This window comes from Thermobia domestica, chromosome 11 (genome assembly GCF_964235325.1).
Source record: "Thermobia domestica chromosome 11, izTheDome1.hap1.1, whole genome shotgun sequence".
NCBI classification, from domain to species: Eukaryota; Metazoa; Arthropoda; class Insecta; order Zygentoma; family Lepismatidae; genus Thermobia; species Thermobia domestica.
The window spans coordinates 33,358,631-33,385,553 of NC_137464.1; the positions used below are offsets into that span (position 1 = coordinate 33,358,631).

Sequence of the window (26,923 nt, forward strand, 5' to 3'; positions counted from 1 at the left end):
TTGTGAAAACAAAGAATTTGTTTCGGGAGAAATTTCCAGGACGTTCTGTGCCAGCAAAAAGCACTATTCAGGAATTGATTGAAAAATGGCGGCGTACAGGATCGGTTCAAAATGCTCCCAGGAACAGACGACCATCTGTCTGCACACCTGAATTAAAGATGCAGGTGGAGGAGATAATACAAGAAGTCCTCGAAGAGGAGCGTCAGTTATGTTACTTTCAGCAGGACGGTGCAACATGCCACACATCAACTGCATCATTGTCCCTTGTGCATGAGATGTTTACACCAGAGAGGACAATCAGCAAAGGCGTGTGGCCTCCTCGGTTACCAGACTTGTCCACGTGTGACTTTTACTTATGGGGACTGTTAAAGGGAAGAGTATACGAAACAAATCCACACACAATTGAAGAACTCAAGACCAGGATCCAGGATGTCACCAATAGCATTACAACACAAGAACTGACAAGGGTATATATGAATCTCCTCAATCGTGCTCACATGTGTGTTGAAGTGGGCGGAGGACACTTTCAGCACCTGCTGTGAAGGCTGCTGTGAAGGTGAGTAGTCATATTCAATTCATTACATTTCATTTATGTGTTATAGTTAATCATATTCAATACATTACATTTCATTTTATGTGTTCACTTTACGGGCCGGTTTTACGTGCCGCACCCTGTACAACGAAGCACGCTGCAAGTGAGGTGTTTGAAGTTGAAAATGCCCAGGATCTAGCAATCGTCATATAGTTGATTACTCTGGAAGTTTCTTTATATGCTTAACAACTGAAGATGCTAAGTAAAGTATCCTGCGATTCAATATTGTTAGAATGGACAGGATGGAATGGCCTGTGAAAAGTTCGTAAACCTTCAAAGAAGGGAAGAGCCAAAATGTCTGGCAAGTCCAATGCCGTCAGTCAGTATCAATTGCTAAGGAGAGTGGTGAATGCTTAAGTTTGTAGGTGGAAAAGTACGATAAATGATAAAGAAGTCCGTCAATGGAAGAGCAAGAAGAAGCATGAACGAAGTCCGTCAGCAGCAAAACTAATACTGTATACGCCTGAGGAAGTTAGACGGAAGATTAGAGGTACCGAAGGTACTCAAGAGAAAGTTGAAGATAGAAGACTGTGTAAGAAAGGAAGACTAAGAAAAAGTTTCTACTAAACTTCTAGAAAGGCACATTGATGTGAGAGTACGATTGGTAGTGATAAAATAGGAAGTTATGAAGGCCATAGAAGATGAATTACACAGAAGAGATGTAATGATCAATTAGTTATCTGAAGAAAAGCAGAGTTGAGGAAGGAGTGTTTACATAGTTCCATAGGAATATTAGCATCGAGGAAGGAATTTGGATAAGTTTATTAATGGAATTATCGAACAATATGATAGTTCGGATTTCCTATTTATGTTAGATGTGACTTTATTTTCTGGATTCCTTGGTGAAACATTATTTGAGAGTTGAGTGAAGATTAATCACTGAGGTTCTATTGGTAATTCAGAAGTTAAAGTCAAAAGAACTTATTGTATTCAAGGAAGTAACGCTTAATAACATCAACAAATCTAAATTCCTGAAATCTTCATAGAGTGGACACCGCTCACTCACTGATAAATAATTAGTTCCATCGCAGTCCATTATTCAGAGGTTTCATTATATTAATTGAGGCATTTCTGGGTAAAACATTTCTTGTACACTCACCAATCACCATTCCTAATGTAATTCATTTGATTGTAATAAAATACTGATAAAACTTAAAGAAATATGCCCATTTGTATGCTTAAGAAATCACCCATTTCAGTTTTAATAAAAGGACATAAATTGCTTCCTGTAAAACATGTTCTTTTATAATACTTTCTCCGAATGTTGGTTTTCCTGGGAGAAATCGATTCTTTCCTTCTGTAAATTAATGGTATTCCCTTCGTCATGCACTTAATCTCTAACAATTTAGAAAGAAAGTTAAAATAGTTTAGCCACTTCCGCTGCTAACTTGGTAAACTTCTGAGGAAAGTTTTCTCCTTGGAGATTAACATGTTCCGCCTTGTCTCATGACTCCCACGAACAAGGAATTAAAACTAAAAGGAAAATCAAACGCTACCTTGTAACTTGAAAGTCAATACTGCTGGTATTTAAATAATTATAATCATTCAAATATATTTTTAACTATTCTTTTAAAAATCATAGGAAAGAAGCATTATATTTTTATTTACTCCGTAGTTATGAGTCTAGCCTTCGCTGTTTATATTTCAAAGAAGAAATTCAATATATGGGCCATCGCACTGAACACTTTCGCTTTCAATTCTTAAATTAAATTACGTCGTGCTGCAATTATTAATGAAATAGGAACAAAATCGTCTGAGAACGCATTCTGTGGTCCTTGCTATTTTTTTTATCAGCTGCATATAATTGTATACAAATTATATATATTATTACATTTTATATTATGAAGTGATTAGAGTATACCAGTACCGATTTATTGATTATAATTAATTTGAATTATTTTCAATTAATGTGCAATTACTTTAATTATTATTTATTTGTTGTATAAAATCTGCACCCATTAATTAAGAGGATCTTTTCTATTTCTAGCCAAAAGAAAATACCAAATCAGGGAACTCTTTTTATGACTAATTGAGTTAGCAACTCTGGTTGATAAAGAAGGGAGGTTTTGGATAGCCGATTCAGTAGAAACAAAAAAAATGAAATCTTTGAGTTTTACGTCCCACGGTTATGCCGGTTAGGCTAAAGGAGACGGTGATGATGAGTAATGAATGAAATGAAGAAAGTGGGAGGAAACGGGAGAACCCCGAGAAAACCCACGCACACGGTGTTTGTCCACCACAAAGTTCACTTGGCGGGGGCTGGGATCGAACCCGAGACCCCTAACACCAGAGGTGAAGGCTCTACCGCTGAGCCACCGCGGCCCCTCAGTAGAAACACATTCTGAATGAGACTTTCTCTGTTTTATATATACTGTATATATATATATATATATATATATGTATATGTAGACTATATAAGTGTGGGAGGGTTTCAACCGTCTCTCTTTCTTCTAGAGGGACGGCTTCTCCGGATCATATAGCATATACGAGGCTGCTTCAAGTGTCTTGGATTTTGTTGTGGATTCTTGAACTCGAAGGCTTCACTTCGGGACAGGTTTCCGCGGGAACTACCTATAATACAGTCTCGAGTACGAGCTGTGTTTCGGTGATAGAGATTTTTTAATATTTGGTCTATAATAATGGCTATAGTATAGGATCTCGATACCGGGTTTCAATCAGGTAGCATATCTCCTAGAATAAGTACTTTCTGAGAGTACGACCAGGAAATTTCAAAGTCTGTGAATAGCTGAGGATAGGAGAGTCAGTCTCCGAGCAGTGAAGTAAGTTTTATTTTTATATTTTTACTAGTAGAATTTAGTAAAAGAGCATCAGCATTTCTTACAGACGCCGAGTCCATTTTGGATATTAGTCAATTGCGCTTGTAACTGAGAATTCAAGCAATATCTAGTTTCCGAGGTAATGGTACAGTTTATGAGACTTTACGTTTGAGAGCCTTGTTTATAAGATTCTAACTTTTTGTCAGTTTGGCTATTTATAGCCTACTGTAAAATTAGCGTTTTGGCTTCAGTTCTTGGATTTGACAGCTTGAAGATTTTACTTGGAATAACCTAACCTCAAACCGAGTCTCTATTGAAGGCGCTTAATTCCCTAGTGAAAGGAATTCTCCTACATTCAACCTACAATATCCTCACGTAATTTAAACTAGCTAAGTTAGCTATCCTGTCGATTGTACGTTTATTTTCAGACAATCTATATGTACGGCTTTAGGCCAGCCATTACTCTAAATTCTGAGGCCGTCTTTATCGAGGAAGTATGATGATTTGTATAGGACGAATGTTCAGCTCTCCCAGGTTTAAGGATTAATTAGCAAAATCAGAATATGCTTTATTTTGAAGCTATACGTACTTCATTAAGAGTTTATTTGGGCGCTTTCTTCTCTTAACTGAGAAATTAATCTGTTGTTTTGACAGAGCACTTATTCTTGACTACTGTATTAGACAAATTAAAGAACCATTTCTTAGAAATAAGGTTCTACTTTAAATTGGAGGAAGGTCTTATCTACGAAGTTTTCTCTTAACCTGTGTTTCCTACTTTTTATTCTTCTATTAAGAGATATTTATTGTTTTCCTAGACATAGCTTGCCAATTAGTCTTTACAGATGAAGAGAAGATTAAGAAATAATTAATGAATAAAATTAATTACTTTTAATTATATCTCGCTTAGTGGGAGTTGAAAACAAGGTATTTTTCTCCATAGTATATATAATTTTTAAAACAGTAAAGAAAAGTTATATTTCTTTCACTCCGAAGATTCAAAATTCTCCCTGGAAAGAATACCTTTTTTGTGTATATCCTATAGGTCTGACTTCTACGTATGTTACAGCAAAGAGAGTCTCCTACATTTAAAACGTAAATATAAATCAAAAAATCAACTTCTTATCTTCTGTGTGACTGTGTTTACAGATTAATATATTCTTAGCTTATAGATAGCCAATTTATAGGTGTTGTTACATGATGTCGCTAATGATTTCCTTCCCCCTACAAAACTTTACTCATGGCTCACTCAGGCTCAGACTGTCCTCAATGAGGGTTTCGCTCACTGCCTCAGTGAGACTCACGCTACCTCAGATTTGCACTCGCTCAATTTGAGGATCATTATCTTCAATGAAACTCACACTACCTTAGACTTGCACTCATGCGAGCTCATAATAGTTTATCTACAATTAAACCCACGCTATCTCAGACTTGCACTCGCTTAAGCTGAGGATCATTATCTTCAATGAGACTCACGCTAGCTCAGACTTGCACCCGTTTGAGTTGAGGATCATTATCTTCAATCAAACTTACGCTACCTCAGACTTGCATTCGTTCGAACTGAGGACCATTATCTTCAATGAGGTTCACGATAGCTCAGATATGCACTCGTTCGATCTGAAGATCATTACCTTCAGTTAGACTCAAGCTATTTCGATCTTGTGCTTTTTAGAGGTTCCAACATGCTATCCCTAATAGGAGTCACACTCAGACTCACTAACGTATTTGAGTCTTGTGGTCTCTCGGACCCAGGATCTGGCTCGCTATCCTGATCACGAGGTCGATTTGCTCTAGAGCCGGGCTCGCGAGTTCAGAAATATCTGCTTAATGTGTGCACTTTGTGGAAGATTAGTTGGTTGATTGCAGTTTAACGTCTCCTTCTCCCACCAAGACTATAGGAGACGGGACATAATGTTTAAAATGGAATCCGAACCAATTTTCGGAGGATTTGTGCATGAGGTAAGAGTCGCCATCGGAAATGGAACCAGAAACCGGGAATCGACCAAGAAGGAACCAATTTTATGTAAAGAAAAAAAAATACTCCAATACTACTAAACGTCCTCATTTGTCAACCCTTAATTTCAAAACCCTGTCCAGGACAGGTAAACGTACTTAAATGTGCGTGTAAACAGTTATTTGTGTTGTTTTAGAAGCCTGATGTAGTCGAAAAATCAGCACAAACAAACGAACACAATATGTATAATTTTCTCATCACTAAAAATGGCAGTTTTTCATGGACCACGAGAAAGGAACGCAATACGTCATATTTTTGCACTAAAAATGGCATATTATTATTATTATTATTATTATTATTATTATTATTATTATTATTATTATTATTATTATTATTATTGAGGCAGAAAAGAGAAGAAGGGGCAAAGGAAGCTACAGTTGATGAACAGTATTAAAGCAGAAAAATGTACGTGAAGACAAAGAGATTAACTGAAGACAGTGGAGCATAAAAGTTTTTCATTTGAGAAAAGTTATCTGTCAATAATGGCAGAATATCTATGATGATACGTTACGACAAGTAATGTCTAGAATATTTTTTTTTTCATTCTTCAAAATAATTTTCCTCCAACCACCACAAATTCCAAATGGAAGAATGTTTAGAATTCAAGAAGTCGCAATAGTCATCTCAAGAAATCTTACCTAAGGTCTTTCTACATTTGCCAGTCATGCATGACATTGACAAACAAATGTAAAATTATTTCTTCAAAGAATAAATAGATATCTAATCGTTATTTTCACAGTAATCAAGTCAAATAATTGGTTCGGGTACTTAATGCCAGGCGTGACTAATGGCTTGAACTCAGCGGAATACAGTAGAAAGCAACGGAAAACTACTACAGTCCGGTAGTTGTTGACCACGAAGTCCTTATCGCGGCCATTGATTTTAAGATAGAAAGGTAATTATACTTATGATTTAGAATTAGTATAACCAAGACAATATTTACATTGTTCATTTAGCAAAAATGTAACCGAAAATGCAAGAATACGAGTGGACGAAGAAGAGGTGGTAATGACGAAGAAATTCAAGTATTTAGGCTTAATACTACAGGAAAATGCAGAAATAGAAGAAGATATAAACAGCATAATGGAGCAAAATGGAGAGAAAATGTAGAAATATAGTGTGACTGAAGAGTATCAATATGCCTTAAAAATATTTTATAAAACAGTAGTAAGACCTGCCATATTATACGGAGATGATTGTTTATCGACGTAGAAAAGACAGGAATCTAAGTTGACTGTTGCGGAGATGAAGATGTTGCTGTGGATGTGGAGTGGCACAGAAGAACAGAATTAAGAATAAAGTTATTCGGGAAACAGTAAAGTTGAGACCAGTAGTAGAAAGACTGCGAGAAAGTAGACTGGGATGGTTTGGACATGTAAGAAGATCTTCGAAATACGTAGCTCGCCGAGTGAATGCTGTAGAACTGAATGGGGAAGTGAGCGTGAGGACAACCAAAGAAGTGGAGTGACTGTGTGAAGAATGATATGGTCCAGTCTGCTATCACAGTAGGTATAACACAAGATAGAAATAAGTGTAAAACAGCGATTCAAAAAGCCGACCGCAGATAACTGGGAAAAGGACTTACATGAAGAATAACAAGAATTATGATTGTGGTTTACCTTAAATAATTTTGAAGTTGGAACCATGAGAGATATAGAAGAACATATCGCTTGTTGTTCGATGAAGCTACATATATAGAACGAGATTATACAGTATATAGAACGCTCTACTTCATAAGGATTAATATTTCCCATCATAGTTAAAAGAACTAAAGGCAGTGAAAGCAAATGGATACGAACAATGAGATTTTGCCATTTGGACAGAATATAAAGCGCTCAACTGCTGTGAAGGCTTCCTGGAACCATTCCAACCTCGATCAAACCTTTAGAAACGAAGCTTCACACACACACACCAAGATAGATAAAGGAGCGTCAATAGAAAGCAGAATCAAGGGCAGGGGAATTTTTTTTTTCAGCAGCCAGAAAGTTTTAATCCATTAATCCAATGCCCTATCAGCTGCCGCCACGACCCAATCTCCTTCATCTTGGTTTCTGCCTCCCCGCCACGCGAACCTTTCTTCCATCTCGACAGTTGCTGACGTAGCGCTCATGAACAGTGAAAATGAACAATCAAAAGTATGATCCTTCAGACTCTCTTCAACAAAATGAAGAGCACTTACTTCATCAAGATTAGTTAGAAGATGTTAATCACAGAAAATTTCCACTGATGAAATATAATGTATAATTAAAGAGTACTGATAAATTATCCTGTAGAATTCATTTTAAAATGACGGACAATTTTAGCCTAAAACAGGATAAAAACAGGATTATGTATAATAAATTATGTTAAGAATAAAGTACAAAGAAGAAGAATTCGGAAGAATTACTTTAACCTGAAAGAAAATGTTATTAATTCACTAATGTTCTTAGCTTCTACTCATTTCAATACAGTCTAATCACAATAAGGTCACAATTTTAGTAGAAGATTAATCTAGGGTTGAATGAGACATATCACGCCAATTTCGTTTGTATATATTTCCATGTTGTGTTTCTTAAATAAAAAAAAAAGTTGTGAAATATTCTAAACATGTATTTTGTCGTGAAAAGTAGAAATAAAAATGAATAGTCGGAACAGTTCGCGTAGTCCTGTAATCAGCTCTCTTGGAGACAAAATAGTGTGGTGGGAAGCAACCTATATTACGAGGAGGGACCAGAAAGTCAAGCAAAACTAGCAGTGAAACATGTATATACTGTTTCATATAACGAATACAGCCAACAGATAGTACATACATTAGGTTATTTTTCGGTATAGTCCTCATATCAGTTAAGGCACTTGTTGCATCGTAGGATGAGGTTGAAGATTCTTTCCTGGTTAAAAAAAAACTGTCCTCGCGTGTTCAGCCACGTTATCACGAAGTGTTTCACCTCCTTCTCTGAAGCGAAGCGACGGCCTTTTAGGTGCTCCTTCAAATACGGGAACAGGCGACAGTTGCTTGGAAGGAAGTCCGGGCTGTAGGGAGGGTGGTCTTCTGGGTTGTATGTGGGCGCGCGTTGTCTTGAAGGAAGATGACGCCCTCGGTAAGAAGTCTTGGCTGTTTCCCCCTGATTGCTCCGGGCAATCATGTCAGAGTCTCACAATATCGGTTAGTGGTTACTGTGCGCCACAGAAATCGAATAACTGACCGGATTCTTCGAGAGACCAGTTTCCCAAACGAGTCGCCATTTGTGTTTACATATAACTAGCGTCATAGGTGGCTGAAAATATGCACAGTTGCCAACTCTATTTATTGAAATTACCGCACATTCCTCTGTAACAGATGAAACTCAAGAAATATTGGCCTTAATTTCTGATTCTCCCTTGTATTATGAGGGTTGGTCTTGGATGATAGTTATACACTGGACTCGAGACCCAATCGCGTCTCGGAGTCCGCGTTAACGCGTAGTGTGGCTTGTCCTTCATAATCCCAGTCTTTTACATACGGACTCAGAACACATGATCTCAACTCACCTCAACTGAAAGGAAACAAAAGTAGTAGTCGTTCGTCCTTCTGCCAGAAATTAACGTTAAAATGGAGAAAAAGAAAAATCATATATATAATCACATATTTCAAAATAAGATTATCTCGATCCCATTCCATTAATATAATTCCTCGTATTACCCGTAATATAATCAATATATTAATATCTATTTATTCATTATCATCGATTAAGTACATTCATAGCTTCGTTTAATATACATAAATTCAAGAGTAGCTGTGTTTCGAGATCAATTTGGATAACAAACTAAGCTAAATTACCCAGGAGATTACTTGAATTACCTGCCTGTCTGTTTCATCGGAACATAACAAATTTATTGAAATTCAGCTGTAGCAATCACAAAGAATTTATACAAACACTTATGTCAAACAAGAACACATCGATCTATAACCTTCGTTAGTAGTAATAGGGCCATCATATTTAAATTATCAGATGCAGGACATTCTTTCAGAAAATGTCGAACGTTTTACTTTAAAAAATCAGACTTTTTCCTTTATATCCATTAAGCATTGATTAGAGAAAACACTTTTTTTTACTTGGTGCATTATTGCTTGGAATGGAAAAATAAAATTTACAGATTTTATGAAGCTCAGTTTCAATGCTAGTCGTACACTAAAAATTTGGAAATACAAACTTAATATTTTAAAACTGATCAAAAGTTTCAAGTCATCTGTGATCTCAACTTTAGTTTAATACCGGTACTCCAAACAAACAAACAAAAAAAGAAACATTATGCTTTTAGTATTTTGAAGATTTAATATCAATTGAGAACACTCAAATTGTTTTCAAAGTTCTTATATGTTTTTGTGGTAATCAACACACTTTATAAAATCTATCTTTCGTGAAAATGTATTATGTGTACTGTATCTTTTCACGTCCCGAGAGTGATTTCAAAGATTGTTTTAATTTTAGGGGCAAGTACTTATTCTCTAAATTGTCTTTCAGACTATTCAATGTCGAAACTAACAGATTTGACTTCGACAATAGAACTAACAGATTAACATATAGAATGGTGTTTTCTACAACAGAATTATTTTCTTTTTCTATAGCAGACATTTTTTTTAAATTTACATATTTAGAGTCAGGAAGCTACATGTACAGTGCTAAGAACCCATTCTCAAAGAAAGATATTAATAATCTTATGCAAATTTAAAAAACCTGCCGGACAAGGTGAAAAATTATGAAAAATAAGACTTTTTCTGCAAAAGCCGGACGGATGACATCCCCATAATAGTAAAGATCCCACTCCTCCGCAATAGAGATAGGTCCAATAAGGTCTGCAGACGATGTGGAATTAAATCGAAATGTCATTTACATAATGAAAAGTTTATTTTTTCTTTTCTGTTAACATATGAAACTTCCAAAGAGAGATCACATTTATGTTTTGTGGAAAACAGTTCTTGACTATACAGCTATTAGCTGCAAACAATTTTATTAGTGAAGTGTATGATACTATTTTAAAACCGCCCTGTAAATATGCTGTGCCACACCCGATGACATCGAGCTGTTCGTGAAGACGTTGATGGCTGTGTAACAAGCAATGTACCAGTGTTTGAGGTGTGGCTGGCTGATCTTCCATAGTCACTGGCTGTTGGTGGTGCTGGTGTTAGGAAAAACTCTGTACTTCGTGAGGAACTGTGGAATGGTCCTGAACACATAGTGATAGTGTAGAATGGACGATATCTGCGATATCCAAGGAGAACAAATTATTGGCGTTTGGTTATGTAATAGAAATGTGACAAAAGTAGGAAGCGTGTTGAGTGTGTTGCGAGAAACAGTGTTCGAGGTGATCACTACCTACAAAATTCACAGCAAAACCATATCGGCGAAGAGGAGCAATTGTCGGAAGAAAATTCTCAGTGACAGGTCCTACCGAGCGTTAAACGGATTGTCATTAAGAACCATCGTGCAACTGCGGTGCAAGTTACGGAGAAACTCAAACAGCACCTCTTAGAGCCAGATTCAACAATCACTGTGCACCACATGTTACATGACATGGACATACAAAGTCGAGTTGCACGGACGAAACCAGTGATAACGGAGCTTAATACTTTAGCACGACTCAATTATGACACGAACATACAACATTGACTACTGATAACTGAAAACGTGCTATATGGTCAGATGAGTCATTGTTCAGCTTATTTCAAACCACGGGCCGTGTTTGTGTGTGGTAGACGCCCAATGAAGTGTATGATCTGGAATGTCTCCGCCCGACCATCAAACATAATGGTGGTTCTGTGATATACTGGTTTTTAGTAGGTCCCGTATTGATGATTAATAGTCAGATCACTGCCAGTGATTTTGTTGCCATTTTAGGGGATTATGACAATCCTATGATGCAGATGTTGTTTTCGGGCAATTTCAAAATGATAATGCGCCCATTCACATAGTTGGAGCTGTTGCGGTGCGATGAAATTGAATACATCCCCTGGCCTTCCCAATCCTCGGATCTGAACATAATCAAACGTTTTGGAGAGTCGATCAGGCGCAGAGTTTAGTCTCCATCCTATCTCACGGAACTGAGTGATGTACTGCACGTGGAATGGTGGACTATTCTATTTGCTCCCATTCATGGCCTATGTGACTCAATTCCATGTCACATCAGAGGTATTCTGAGGGCGAAAGGTGGTCCAACGAGATATTAATCTGCGCTTTTTTCAGGCAAAAAGTAAAAAAATGCGCTTTTTTTCAGGTGTTACCATTAAATTAATGAGTATCTGTAAATTATGGATAGACAAAGAAACGCATTGTACCAAGGCAGATCTACTAAGTGAGTATTATGTCTGCAAGATTCGTTGTGTTTGAAATCGCCACACGAACAAGATGGTGCAAGATATCGTGAAAGTATGCTTACAAGATTTCTTTTTTATTAAGCTTACAAATGAAACAAGGCAAGGCAATTCGTAGATTTGACGGTCACTGATTGGAACCAATACCAGCTTCTATTGTCATATTCTTGTACGCTAACTTTAGGGTATATTCATGTCTTTTAATGCTTTCCACCATGCATAATATGATAGAAACATCATATGTCTATATAACATATTTCCCACAGATTTGAGACAATTAAATGTGTAAAGATGATTTTTTTATATCGAATTCTGGAGAATTTCAGTTATTTCATAAATTATAAAATTGAAAAAATAAATTTATTAATCAATCAGAGTGCTTATTGAATGTTAGTATTTTCAAATATAATGATGAATACAAGTTTAGGAATGATGAATTTTCAAAGTGCTGGTTAAGCAGTTTGAAAATTATAAAATGTTACATTGCAAACTCTCAATTTCAACGTCTATTTTCTGCAAGTTTTGGGGGAAGATTACGAAAAGAAATTTTGAAGAAAAAAATATATCCGAAATTTAAGAAACAGATTAAAGAAAATATTTGTTCATTATTATCGTTATCTTGTTCTATTTTCAGCTGATTTCGTGTTTCCATGCATGCATTGGTAAGTTTAGCGTGTTTACCAATACCCAGTAGCCTCATATTCCGTTCGATGGAGAATGAGTTGATTGACTTCCACGTCACATCCGCCGATGTAACCATGGCAACCAATTTCATCTGTTTAAAGCCACCTTTGGGTTGCCACTAAGGTATCCTATTCCACAGCTATTCTCTTTTAGCACCATTCAATAGCTATTCTCCTAGCTAGTACTAACAATTCAATACAATACCAGACTTGAAACAAACTTGTCACATTGAGTCATTTAATTTGAGTATTTTCACAGTGCTTATTACGTATCTAGAGTTGTATATAATTAAGTAATTTTGAAGTGTTACCATCGAAAACTAATTCTAGCACCGTGTACAAGAAACATTAATAGGCTAATAACTCGTTTATTACATACAGTAACGTAACTTCATGTTTTACACGGGGAAGGAAGGAGTCAAGATTATCCACCGACATAAGACTTTATGCGTTTTTACTACTATAATATTATTAAAAAGCATGTGTTTCTCAAACGTAACTCCAAAAATGTGGGTTTCATTTTCTTTATATTTGGACATAATTTTGAAAGCCCCAGTTGGTGTAAATTAGAACGTAACGCCATCTGTTTTCCTTGCCGATCATCTGTTGTAATGTTGCTCAATTACCATCTTATTATAAACACATCATTCTAAGAAAATAATATTTTTGTCCTTTCGCCTGTAAACCTACGAAAATGGAGTTACGTTCCTCTGGTTCTCAAGCGACGAATTGTCCTCTGCCCATCTTAAATGACACCCCTGATTGCATACTAGTTTTCCCCTATGTCTTCAACTTGCTGAACATTAAAGGTTAAAATCGTGGTTTGTCCTATTTTGAAATAACTAAACTGAAAGCATGCACTTTTTAAGTTGCGATTAAATCTCCAAATGTATTGGCGCTATGTTTTGTCGTCAGGCAGACAGGAAAGAAGGCAGCGGAATTAGAGACACCTCTTAGGATGAAGGTGGACTATTTGGAGCGTTCGCATATAGACTGAGACGTTATCATAAGAATTTGCCTTAAGAAAAAGTACATGCAGTGAGGTAGCCAGAAATTCATCGTAGGAAGGTTAATATTGTCACGTTGAAGAAGCACATGGACTGACTGAAGCGCTCGAAAATTCAATGGATTTCACTGTTGAATAAGGAACTTTGCTATCATAAAACAAATTAGTATTCAGTTGTTTCTTTGCAATAAAATATGTTGATTAATAGCTAACAAAGCTAAAATGAAATAAACAATTATATCAAAAAGACCTAATTGATTTCTTACACTGTATAGACATTTTTGCTTCGATTCTCTAATCAAACATGGAAATAAACAATAAATGTTATCTAAATTATATGTCCCATACAGGGCCGTGCCGTCGGGGGCGAGCGGGGCGACGGCCCCAGGCGCCGAAGTAAGGGGCGAAAAATTCGGGAGAAAAAAGATAGGAAAAATTGCTTGGAATATATGTATGCGGGCGCCGTCGTATAATCTCGCCCCGGACGCTGATTTTCCACGTCACGGCCCTGGTTCCATAGTTATAGCCTGTCGTATGCTAAAGGAAGATGGCAATGAATAAAAGAAAGTGAATGATAATGGAAGAAGTGATAGAATGAAGAAAATGAGAAGAAACGTTAAGAAGGAACAGGAGAACTTGAGCCCGGTCAGTCTCCTTACCTATGCCACCGTTACAACATAAAACATTAATATATTCCTTTAGCTTAAATTTTGTTTACACTACAGTCTGCGAATTTCCTTGCACTACAGAATACCAAGCCAGACGGCTTTTGTTCGGTAATAGGGATGCGCACGAGACGAGTCGAGACAGAATTTTCCTGACAAAATTCGAGTCGAGACACATCTCTTCCAATAGAGAAATATACATTTTTCGAGTCGAGACATCACTTTTACAGCACATTTTCGAGACAAGACAACCACAAATCTTGTCTCGTGCGCATCCCTATTCGGTAATGTATGGTCAGTATATCTGATCCCATCACTACGCTGGGCCAAGCAATACGTTAACTCAAAGCACTATGAAACAACGGTAGCACACACAGTATTTGTGAGCTTTGAACTAAATCCTTAGTCTTCGGCCCCACATAAATCGATTATAAGAGTATTAGGAAATGGTAGAAGACAAAAAGAAGAATACTAATAAAACATGAAAAATATCTAAAGAAATGCCACGATTGAATTGTATGAACAAAATAATATAAATTGTAGGGAGGAAAAAGTTACAGCAAAATAAAAAAGTCTGCCTCAGCACAGGGAAGAGTAGAAAAATTGCTGATCTGAGAAGAATGACTATCCTTAAACTTACCTTGTTTCCCTTCTTCGCCGCCTGACTTCACACTGTCCTCCCCCTTCATCCCTACGTTCCTCTTGAATATATTCGGTGCCATGGTTCTGGAATATAAGAAATAAACAATAATGATTACACTTGAGTATTATTGGACATTGTTATTCATTGAATTACGCTACTATCATACACGAGTAGAAACAGATAACAAATCGTATTCACATATTGTACTTATTTATACAATTCCACTGTCTGCACAGAAAATACAAATAACAATTAGAAACGAAGTTCATTTGTACATAGTGCATTTACAATAAACGGAAGAAGCGTAAAATACGAATTTCATTCCAAAAGACATATTAAATTAACATACGTTTCCGAAATGTTCTTCGGTGTGTAAGACCTAGGTTCTATTTCCGTGTGATTTGAATCCCATGCTAAGCTAAAAAGAGATGATGAGCTGAAAACTAATTAAATCAAAAAGTTTAAAATATAAATTTCACAAACGGGAGAATAATTCTTTGATCAAACGTCAACATAAAAGCCGTTTATTGTGATAATGAGACTTCATTTCTCATTCTAGTGTCGTTCTACTTGGTAGAAAACCTGATTTTCATGATTTTAAAAGAGTTATATGCGTATCAAACACTCTTTTCTTCACTAGACATTTTGATTTTCATCATAGAAATGTACGCCTCAAAAATTTCATTCCTCCTCTCCCTAATTAAAGTAAAGTCAAATAAAAGGAATTTTGAAGGAAGTGATCAGTACGTTTCATACAAGGAAAACAACTTTTTTTCCTACAAATAATTTATACCATTGACACCAGTGGCGTATACAGAATTTCGTCAAGGAAGGTTCAAGGAACAAAATTCATATCCTTCAGGCAACGAGCGATGATTAAATTTGTATTCTAAAATGTTTCTTCTCACAATATATTGTTGAAGAGAGTCAAAATCTGGTAAACTTCCCATTAGATACGCCATATAGTATTACAATTACCTTATTTAAAGGTATTCAGAAAAGCACTTCTTTATACGACTCAAAAAATAATAAATAACTACATTTATTTATTACCATCTCAATTAGGATTAGGAATTAAATTTCTGGGCTTTCGACATCTAAGATTATATTAGCTCGTCACATATGAGGAATGACGTCCTCGGCAATCACTCTATCCGAGGAATTGGAAAGGAAAAAGCAGCCTGAAATCATTATGTTACGTGCTATCCCGTCATTTGCCTGGTGTAAATGAGGAAAACATTACTCAGGATGTCTGTTTAGAACTTCTTCGACCTAGTGTCCACGCTGAGAATCGACCTCAGGACCGCATATACTAAAAGCGAGAGCGTTAGCGACTGCGCTACGCGGGGCCAGTTATTACGATCTCGAGTAGAATAAACTATATAATTATCCTAATTAGGAAACTGGGAGTAAATAGATTCAAAAGATCCTCATAGGGACCATGCATGTTAGCATAGAGTATGGTAGTATTTTATGTTAATTCCTTGCTTTCTGGGAAAATAAAAGAAGCCTAGGATAAAATTTGTCAATTTGGAGCTTCATCTCCATGAATAGATTTATTTTCTTTGATCAGTCAAGTGTTTATTAAAAACTTTAATAGTACTATTTGTAAACTACAATGGTTTGCTTCATAGTGATTTGAATAAATAGCATCTGAATCTGATGACATATATTTCCCACAAATGACTTTTAACTGCATGAACAAAAGAAAGAACAACTAGCTATAAAAACGGTCATAACGGAAATCACGGTTCAATTTACGAAACAATGAAACCAAAAAAGAAAAGTATGTTTCTCTATAAAACTCACATACAAACAGAGATGGAAGAGAAAAGCTTTGTTTGTTGGGTAAAGAGCGTCGCTGAGGGTAAATTTGGTTTGGAACCAAGTAGTGTCATTTCCGACGTCGCCCAACTTTTGACACCCCTGTTTCGATAATCTGCCCCGACTGAAGTTCACGTTTTGTGACGTAAAGCGTATTGATCTCCCTCCTGCGACGGAACTGGTCCATCCTATTTCGCCTCTCAAGGCACTTTGCCTTTCCTCTTCTAATAGCCTAAAAGAGATTTCGTCACTACGAATCTCAGATTAGGTAATATCCGTAAATCAGTCACATGCATATAAAATCCAAATATGAAAAACCGTGTCTTTTTTTACAATAGTAAATTTTGCAACTCATTCAGATTTTTATCTTGCGTTCATCTTGCTAATAAAAATGTTGAAATGATGTAAAATTCTTGATAGTAATTCTTTTTTAAAATATTAAAATATTGAAATAAAACCACTATTACATCTAAAACAATCTCATTCTTTACGTATGTTTTATCGGTCGACCTGCTGAACCACTCTTCTCATTACTTCCTTGAATGCTAGCGAGTAACGCAAAGACAATACGAAGTTCACTATATACGTAGTCATGGGCGGCGATTAGGGGGGGCAAAGGGAGGCAGTTGCCCCCCCCCACTTTTTTGAAGTGTCCCACTAATGAATATAGTTTCATTTGGAAATGTAAAATTTTTGTATGCATTACTGGTTCATAGAAAAAAAATAGTTCCATATAATATTTGACGTTGTGTGAGTTCGTATTGATTGTCTTCCCCTGGAGTTAAGAAAGCTACAGGAATTGCGTTTTAAATGCCACGGAAAACGGTCTAAAAATTAACGCATTGGAGCGCAACAATTCCAGCGTACTTTCATTTCTTCTTATACAGGTTCGATATGTTAATCAGGCTCTTTGAAACTAATTGAGAGAACATTAAAAAAAGTCTTTCAAAAGTTATTCTTTAATTACACAAAAAATGATAGTTCCTAAAATGTCTTCTCTTTCTAATAGTATGGAATATTGACACAAAGAGAGTCGATTTTGAGTTTAACGTCCCTTTCAGCAGCGAGGGTATATTAAACAGGACCTCCAAACCACATGAGCTTCCAACGGGAATCGAACCCAGGTATCCCGCGCCAAATGATTAAAAAGAGAGTAGACCTAATAAGAAACAACTTCTACCTTTTCCATTGTTTTGCAGTGTAATATACGAGTGAAGTGGCGTTTTTAGGGGTGTACAAGTATATATACAATTACATTTAGTGAATTCGACATAATTCTAAGCTTTAGTATTATTTTGTAAATCTGGATTGTGGAGTGTTTCTAAGTTATGTTAATTTTTTATGTATTTCAAGAAAGTGAAAACTGCACCTAATGGCAACGAACATGTTTCGGGAAGCTGCAAAAATATTTCTTTAAATGTCGTAGCATGCTTGTAGCATTTACTGTCTTTCTAACAGTAAGAGTAATAAAATACACATAACAGCGTGTGTGGAATTAAAGATGTAAGTTGTTCATTAACCCCTGGTTTAAATATGATTTTGCAAAACAGGCCTCATTATTCATTACTATGATTAATATTATCCTTTCTATTTATTTGTTTTGCAATTTGTTATTAAATAATCTAATCACAGAATTTTCCAGATAGAATTTTAAGATGTTCATGAAGAAGGAATCAAATCTCTCCTTACACCTTCGTTATTTAAGAATACAAATGGCTAGATACAGTGTTAGATACAAATGGCTAGTATCTACTTGCGTTGCTCTTGTTAATATACTTAATAAAATATGAAACACGATATACAGTATTTTAACTGAAAAATATAGTATCCTATTAGTTATACAACCTTTCGTTAAACAGTGTTAGAAACAATCAGGAAAACTAACATTGGTACACAAATATTCGTGTCTTGCCCCCTCACTTTTAACCTCCAATCGCCGCCACTGTACGTAGTAGTTACAAAATGCTAACAGTGTGGTAGCCCGTGCATCATACAAATAAATATGAAAATAATCTTTTTTGTGAGATGGATTATGGCAAGACAGCTAAACCTTTTGAAATGAATTTTGAACATATCAATTATCTTGAACTGTATTGTTATCTTGTCAGTTCGACCAAGATATGTACACAGAAAAAAATCGTATATGGCATACGTAAAAACATAAGTTACATGTGTAAATCCTGTAGGTTTTGGACTTAACGTACAGCAAACTTATAACTGAAAAATAATATTTTATACGTACTTTCCGTACAAGTGTTCCGCATAAACGTACTTTCCGTACAAGTGTTCCGCATAAACGTACTTTCCGTACAAGTGTTCCGCATAAACGTACTTTCCGTACAAGTGTTCCGCATAAACGTACTTTCCGTACAAGTGTTCCGCATAAACGTACTTTCCGTACAAGTGTTCCGCATAAACGTACTTTCCGTATAAGTGTTCCGAATAAACGTACTTTCTGTACGAACGAAACAAGTATATATAGGCGTTCAGAATCTCACATACAGATAGTCGTATGTAACGTATAGCTAACGTATATAACATACGTATACGTATATAATGTACGGAAGACTATTAGAAGCCAGACATCCTGCAACGGCATGATCTAAGCGAGAAAAGTATATAGCATATGTATAACGTATGCTCCGAACTGATTTCCATAGTAAATATAAGGATTCCGTATATTTGTACAATACACCACTGTCCGGATAACAGATTTTTCTCAATGTATCCTAAGGGGGAAGAAAAGGTTTAAAATTTGTCAAAAATAGAATATTTGAATCTTCTATATTTGAATATTTGAATATATGAAATCTTTAACTTTTACGTCCCACGGTTATGCCGGTTGGGCTAAATGAGAAGAATATTTCAAGAATCTCTTACGTTGCAAAGACTAAGTTCGGTATATAAACTAGATTGTTTTTCCGTGATAATGAGATAAATAAGATCGATTTTAGTATGGCAAAAAGAAAATAGAAATGTCCCTCCCAAAAAAACACACACTTAAAAGCCTATTTTTTAAATTTATTTTTTTTAACACTGGAACATGTTTCTAGTTATTTTAAATGAGGAGTGTATGTACTGAGTTTTATTTTCCTAACTTCAGGCGTCCTTAAGGATATTCTATTTTTGGCCCAAATTTTGAACCTCCTCCGGCAATGTGGAGGCCGGAGAGTATCAATATCTTCCTTTAGGATCAATCATATGAACACATATGTTTCATCGTATTCACTGCACGATATACAGGGACTAAGAGTTATTTCGAGATAACCTATCGACCGTTAAGTCGTGTGAGCCATGTGCAATCGGGACGATCAAGAGGATTATAACAAGTCCTCTGTACTATAATAAGCCCACCCTGAATGTATTGAAATCGTTCTTTCCTTTTGTCGTGGTGACAGTATTAGTGTAATATTTTATATTTTCTAATGTTTTCTTAATATTCTTTAAGCTACATAGAAATAACGACCATTTTTATCACAAAACTATAGGTCTGAGAACATTAATCATTTTCTGCTAATTTAGACAATAACTACAAAACCTCGTTGGATATACTTAGAATTATTCTTGAAACTTTTAAATTCTTAATCAAGAAACGTTTTTTAAATTTTGTTCTGTAATGCTAAAAGTTTAGAAAGTATTATAGAGATACACTTTTGTATTAGATGATTCGAGGTTTACGTCCTTTTCTACAGTGAGGCTATACAAGATGGAATTTATTGTTTAAATTTTGTATCTGAGGTAAGTATTCATCAGAAGTTGAAACTAGGGCTACGTGCACACAGAGCACTTGCCTCAGCCACTTGATCACGAGGAAGTGCTGTAAGGAATAGGTGCACTCATACAAAATGCAATATATATCCTATTCACTGCAATACTACATGACTTGAACAGCGGCTAGAACCTGGCATGACTACAGCAGTATCCCCTCAGCTTAGCTTGGCTTAGTTTGATTAATATCAAACACTGCATTTGATAATTATAAAAGGACAATGTAACCATTATAATCCAAGCTTTCGAACTTTTTACTTTATTGGTCGATATCAGTGAGTGCAGCTTACACCAAATTTTCCATCAGTCTCAATCCGGTTGAAGTACATCCCGTATGGCATGCCTTTGCTTGCTTCTGACTACTAATGGCAAAACTTGGTTTGACAGCTGAGAATGCTAGATGATTTTATTTTATTTATTAAGTTTTGCTACTCTAGAGGAAAAGACACAAAACTAATTGTAAACATTTAATTTTTAATTGGCTTGATATTGATAGCCTAGGAATATTGAACATATAGCTCCGATAGGGATTTCAAGCCACTGGTAACGCTCAGTTATATACTGCATAAAATGGGCTTCAATCCTGCTTTACACTGGATAAAGCGATATATATATATATATATATATATATATATATATATATATATATATATATATATATATATATATATATATATATATATATATATATATATATAGGGTGTTAATGAACTATGCCGACAAATTGTAAGAGGTGAGTCCTCACATCAGAATAAGACAAAAAGTTCATATGGACCTCCGGCGAAAAGTACATAGTTTCAGAGCTAGGTCTGTCCAAAGTCGCGAAAAGCCAAATTTCACGAGGCCCTATTTCGAATTCGGAAAACTTTAGATGGTGGTCCTTATCAGCGTAAAGGAAGTCATGCATACGCAGTCCAAAAATGCACGTTTCACTAATGTTGAATTAGTGTTCAGATTATTTCCTGCAGGGTGAAATTCCCAGACATGACATCAACCGAATTTTGAGATATGCTTTGACTTTGTGATTGATCCAAAGTAGGCAAACGATAAGTCTTGATAGCAGTGAACACACAATCCTTTGGCGCGATGTCGGAAGTGTTAAGGATAGTCAGCAGCACGGTCTCTCGTACTCCGAAAAAATGCACGTTGCGATGTTTCCTTTCACACTTATAAGTGATGAAAATGTGAAATATACTGCGACGAAATAAATCGCATCATACGTTATTCTGAACACAAAAAACATGGAGCTGCCGCTCAATAACACTTCCAACTTCCCTCCAAAGCATTGGATGTACATTGTTGTCAAGGCTTACCTGCTGCCTACTTTGGACCCCACTTGAAATCAGGGTATATCTGAAAACGTTATTGAGAGCAAATCTGAGAATTACACCCTATAGAGAATGCCCTGCACACCTATTGAAAATTGATGAAGTATGCACTTTTGGATTATGTATGCGTGGCTTCCTTTACGCTGATAACAACCACCATCCACAGTCCCTCGAATATGGAATAGGGCCTTTTGAAATTTGGCTTTTTTACAATTTTGGATAGCCATAGCTCTGAAACTATGCACTTTTCGCCATAGGTTTATATGAACTTTTTCTCTTATTTTAATGTGAGGAATCACCTCTTACAGTTTTTCGGTATAGTTCATAAACACCCTGTATATATGAAATGTAATTTAAAAAAGATTCAATTTATAGATAATGCAATTTCATTTTGACAAAACAAGGCACATTTTCGTTGACTTAAAGAAGAAATCAGTAAAATAAAACCTTTAAAGATCCATTTCAAAGAAACAGCTCTCTTGTGGCTAAGCGGTTAGCGTACGCTCCTTTGACGTGGGAGACCCGGGTCCGATTCCCGGCGGGCGCTCATGTGGTTCGCCACGTTAATCAGTAGGTCCACGTCACATACTGCCTCACTGCTGAACGGGACGTTAAACTCAAATTCAACTCAACCCAATTCAAAGAAAAAAGGGAATACTTCTCTATACATATCAATAGACTACAAACTAAGATGGTGTAGGTGCTCAACAACCTTATCTTGTATCGTTTTTTCGACAAAGGTTTCAGTTTCAGTATAATTCAGTTTCAAAACAAAAACACAACAAATATTTAAAGAAAATCAATAGTTTTTAGTCTGCCTTTCCTACAACCAATATATTTAGCTATTTTTCATTTGATCAATGTCTTTATAGTTTTAAGTGCTGATTCATTTTCCCTCGTAACGAAGCTTACTCACATAAATGCAACATCTCTATCTTTGAAAAGCTGTAATTTTTGTTGTTATTGATCAATGATTATCTTGGATCCAGTTCCAAACATTTGCTGCATGAGTTCACACAGGAAGCCACTCTACATTAAGAAATATAGTACATACTTTGGACCATAGACAGAAAGTCCCTTCAATTAGGGGGGATATCGTCCTGTTCTGTAGGCAGAATATTTACAATAAGAATTTCTGCAAACTAAATACGGGCATAATTCTAAACTATTTTAAAAATAAAAAAATAAAGAACTAATATGAAATTTCCCTTTCAATGATTTTAAACTGAAAATTCATGTGCCAGTCGTTTTAAATCTCATTTGTGTTGGAAGCTCAAACTAGAAAGAACACATTACAAAGATTCTCCCTGTACTAACAAGGAAAGGACATGAACCTGTAAACGAGACTTCCTAATCAAACCTAGTCCATTCGATAAATATAACAAAGATATGTTCATGCACAAAAAATTAGGTCCCATGAACAACGCAGTGTCACTGTTAGTATAAAGAAAATCGTTCACTCGCAGTGAAATAGCTATTGATTCAACACTGTTTATTGGAATGTCATGGTTTATAGTTCATTCTCTTCAGCATGAAACAAATTTTCCAGAGGTGCTATGTACCGGCGCCCATTAAGTACCTGAACAGAGAAAATTGGGAGAATGTCGGGAAAATTCCCTCCAGAAATTCCACCCCATCAACTTTGGGCTCTAGAGTGGCCCCAGCTAGATATAATAGGTATGAGTTGAAATCGTGTATTGGTATACAAGCTTTTTCCTCATATCTATTCCGTATATCAATACAAAACTTGGTACAATCATTTCTTATCCCCTATAGTATTTTTCAAGATACATTTAGATTGCGTATTTTTACCCGGTTACTCCAGAGGGATCCAAAATTGATGGGAGGGATTTCTGGAGGGAATTTTTCGACATTTTCCCAATTTTCCCTGTTCATGTACGTTATGAGCCCCAATACATAGCACCTCTGACAAGCTTGTTTCATGGTGAAGAGAATGAACTATAAATCATGACTTTCCAATAAACAGTGTTGATGTAATAGCTATTTCACTGCGAGTCTACGATTTTCTTTATACTAACAGGGTCAATGGGCCCCAGGGACTTACTCCGTTGTCCATGGCACCAAATTTTTTGTGCATGAACATATGTTTGTTATGTTTATCGAATGGACTAGGTTTGATTAGGAAGTCCCGTTGACAGGTTCATGTCCTTTCCTTGTAAGTAAGATAATCTATTTAAACGAGAATGATAAGAGAAACATTGTTTCAGACAACTTGAAGTACTTAGCCAAATATAGCAATAGTAAATGTCTACAAACCAATTTATGCGGTCTTTCCCAGTTTTACTAGCGTTAAAAGTAAATTCTCCGGTAATGTTAATAAATATCACGAATTATAAATTTTAAAAATGCACGTTAAAAGGTATTCAAAAAAATTGCTGTAAGTTGGTTCCACTGTATAATATTGTTCAAACAAACCTGGCCACCCACCTCTGTTTGAAAAGCCCTACACTCTTGCCTACAATTGAAATTAAATCATTGAATGCCAATTTTCTTTGGTCGAGTGAAATCTTTATTTAAAGCCAAAGTAATGGAATTTCTTACCTACGGTTGTCAGAATATACCGGTAGCCTTATAAAATAACGTGGATGGCAAAGATTTTATTTTAAAAAATAAGGCTATAGATAATTGCCACGTAGAATTTTGGCACTATCTGTCGAACAAATAAAATGAAATGAAATCTTTAAGTTTTACGTCCCACTGTTATGCCGGTTAGTCTAAAGGAGACGGTGATTATGAGAAATGAATGAAATGGTGGAATGAAGAAAGTGGGAGGAAACGGGAGAACCCCGAGAAAACTCACGAGCACGGTGTTTGTCCACCACAAAGTCCACACGGTGCTAGCTGGGATCGAACCAGGGACCCGAAGCACCGTAAGTAAATGCTCTACCACTGAGCCACCGCACCCCCGATATCTGTCGAACAGTTCGTTCACAGCTGTTGGTTAGGTTAGTCGACCCCCACAATGATCTGCGGTTTTTAAAATAAATAAAATATGAGGTAAAACATTTGCCTAAAATTTTGTGTTGCTAGCAAAATTGCTTGTGCCAAGTCGCTGAAAATGTTGAAGAAGGCCTATGGTGAATCTGCTTTTTGTACACAAACATACTTGATTACAAGATGTTCAAAGAAAGCCGAAAAATGGTTGAAGGTATTCCTCGTTCCGGTAAACCTTCAACGTCTCTACTGACTAAAGCATCGAGAAGGTGAAGTAAATGGAGATGAAAAATCGTAATTCAAGCTTAAGAGAAAATACTTAGTACTAGAATATTTTCCAGAAGTCCTTTGCGCATTAGTTGATGTTTTGCGCATAAGAAAATTCGCACGACGGCTTCTTCCGAAGCGGCTGACTTTTTAAAATTAATTACAAAAGAAAAAAAAAACATTGCGAACAAATAAACGCGTCCAAATGGGTGACGAGATATGAGTTTATGAATTTGGCATGTAAGTAGCCAATAAGATTCGTAACGGGGCTTCGATAACGAGCCAAAACCGAAAGAACCACGTCAAAGTCGAAAAACGAACTCATGTTGACTGTCATCTTACACTATCATAGCATTTTAAACTTGAAATTCCTTCTGGAGGGATACAGTCAACAAGCAATATTATCTAAGCGTTGTGAGTCATTTGAGAGAGAATGATCGCCGGAAGAGACTAGACTTCTGGGCAACAATTCTTTGGTTTTACACCACGGTAATCCGTGGACGCGAATTTCTGACCTGCGAACATAATGAATATCATCGGCCAAGCACCTTATTTGCCAGATATGGCTCCATCTGAACTTGGTTGTTTCCCAACTTGGTTTCGAGCGTATTGAAACCATACAACAAAACTGGCAGAAGTAGTTGAAAGTACCTGTAAGTGTTTCAAAGACTGGATTATTCGTTGATATATCACATGTAATGATGCTTATTTTAAAGACATTTAAATAAATTTGGATAACTAAAACAATATTTTGTATTTTATTGAACAACTCCTGGTATTTATTTGGTAGATTCTGTTCTAGACTTTGAATCCTGTTATTCAGTTTCGTATCCATCTGAAAACATTATCATATCTCGCTTAAACTTGTAGATCCGTGTGTCATACGAGTATAACATAACTCGTAAAGAAACAATGTATTAGACTCATACGTACGTTTACTAAACTTCTTATTCGTTTGTAACTTTATTCCTGTAAGAATCAGTCGTAAATAAGTTTGGAATAAACAGAAATTGTGTATTTGGCATCTTAAATTCTCTAAAGAACAACTTGTCTTGTATATAAAACCCATCTTCTCTATTTTTGTGTCTCTTCGAAGCGACCATAAGATTGCAGTTAAATTTTCAAGATATATGTTAGAGTTTTCTTTTCCCCGACGGATGAAATGGACTGTTGTCTGATTCTTGCAGTAAACTATATATCACTACAACGTTATATACAAAAGAAAGAGAGAAAGAAAAACATTCTGTCAATTTTCTCCCCACTGAGCAAAGCAGCAGTAGTTTGCGCCCGCCATCACGAAATGGGCCAACAGAGATTGATTTGGAGCCGAGATACATTCCACATCAATCATTGTTATTCGGACGCTCTCCGCCAGAATTTTTTTCTCTTCGTTCTTCACACAGAAACTAAGCAAAATATAAGACTTTCTAAGAGTATATGCCTGTTTTTGTTTGTTTATGTTTTTTTTTTCACAAAATTGAAACAGGTTGCACAGAGCTGCCATCTACAGTACAAGTCGACATAAATAAATAAAAAGAAAATACATTTTCAGAATTTAATTCCGATTACTTACTACGTGAAACTGAATTATTTTAAGAATCCAATATTAAGGATTTCTTCACTGTCTTTTAATTTTCCCAGTTTATATGAACTTTTTTCAAGTTCAAAGGCAGGGAATATTTTTCTCATAAGTATTTGAAGAGCTTGGTGGAAGGGCCAATCACACTCCTCCATGAAACATGAGTTTTGTGGCTGAAGTGTAAGCTAGTGTCACCTAGTGTTATTCATTGGTCTAAATGCATTATGGAATATGCAACAGTGTTCTGTATCTACTCCTACAAACTAAAATATCTATGCTAGTTAATTTTTATTTACATTAAAACTGCATTTCTCTCCAAACCACCAAATTGTGGAATAGGCTCTTCATTTATGCAATTGAAATTAAATTTTATGCAAAATTACTTTTAGAGATTTTTTTTCTTTAAATTGGGAGATGAGGAATATTTTTCCTTGTCACCAAATTAAAATAACGTTTGAGTACTTTCATTAGGTAGAGTCAACTGGCACTTCAGTACG

The 26,923-nt window shown here is 35.9% G+C and overlaps 1 protein-coding gene across 2 annotated transcripts in view; it reads right to left on the reverse strand.

Annotated features, from left to right (window-relative positions):
* LOC145664021 (synaptotagmin 1-like) overlaps nt 1-26,923 on the reverse strand; it is a 124,628-nt gene that overhangs the window by 65,758 nt on the left and 31,947 nt on the right. For both annotated transcript variants that reach the window (XM_081730312.1, XM_081730311.1), the window contains exon 2: nt 14,703-14,788. In XM_081730312.1, the coding sequence (XP_081586438.1) occupies nt 14,703-14,784 (82 nt within the window). In that variant the 5' untranslated portion in view covers nt 14,785-14,788. The remainder of the gene's footprint in view (nt 1-14,702; nt 14,789-26,923) is intronic.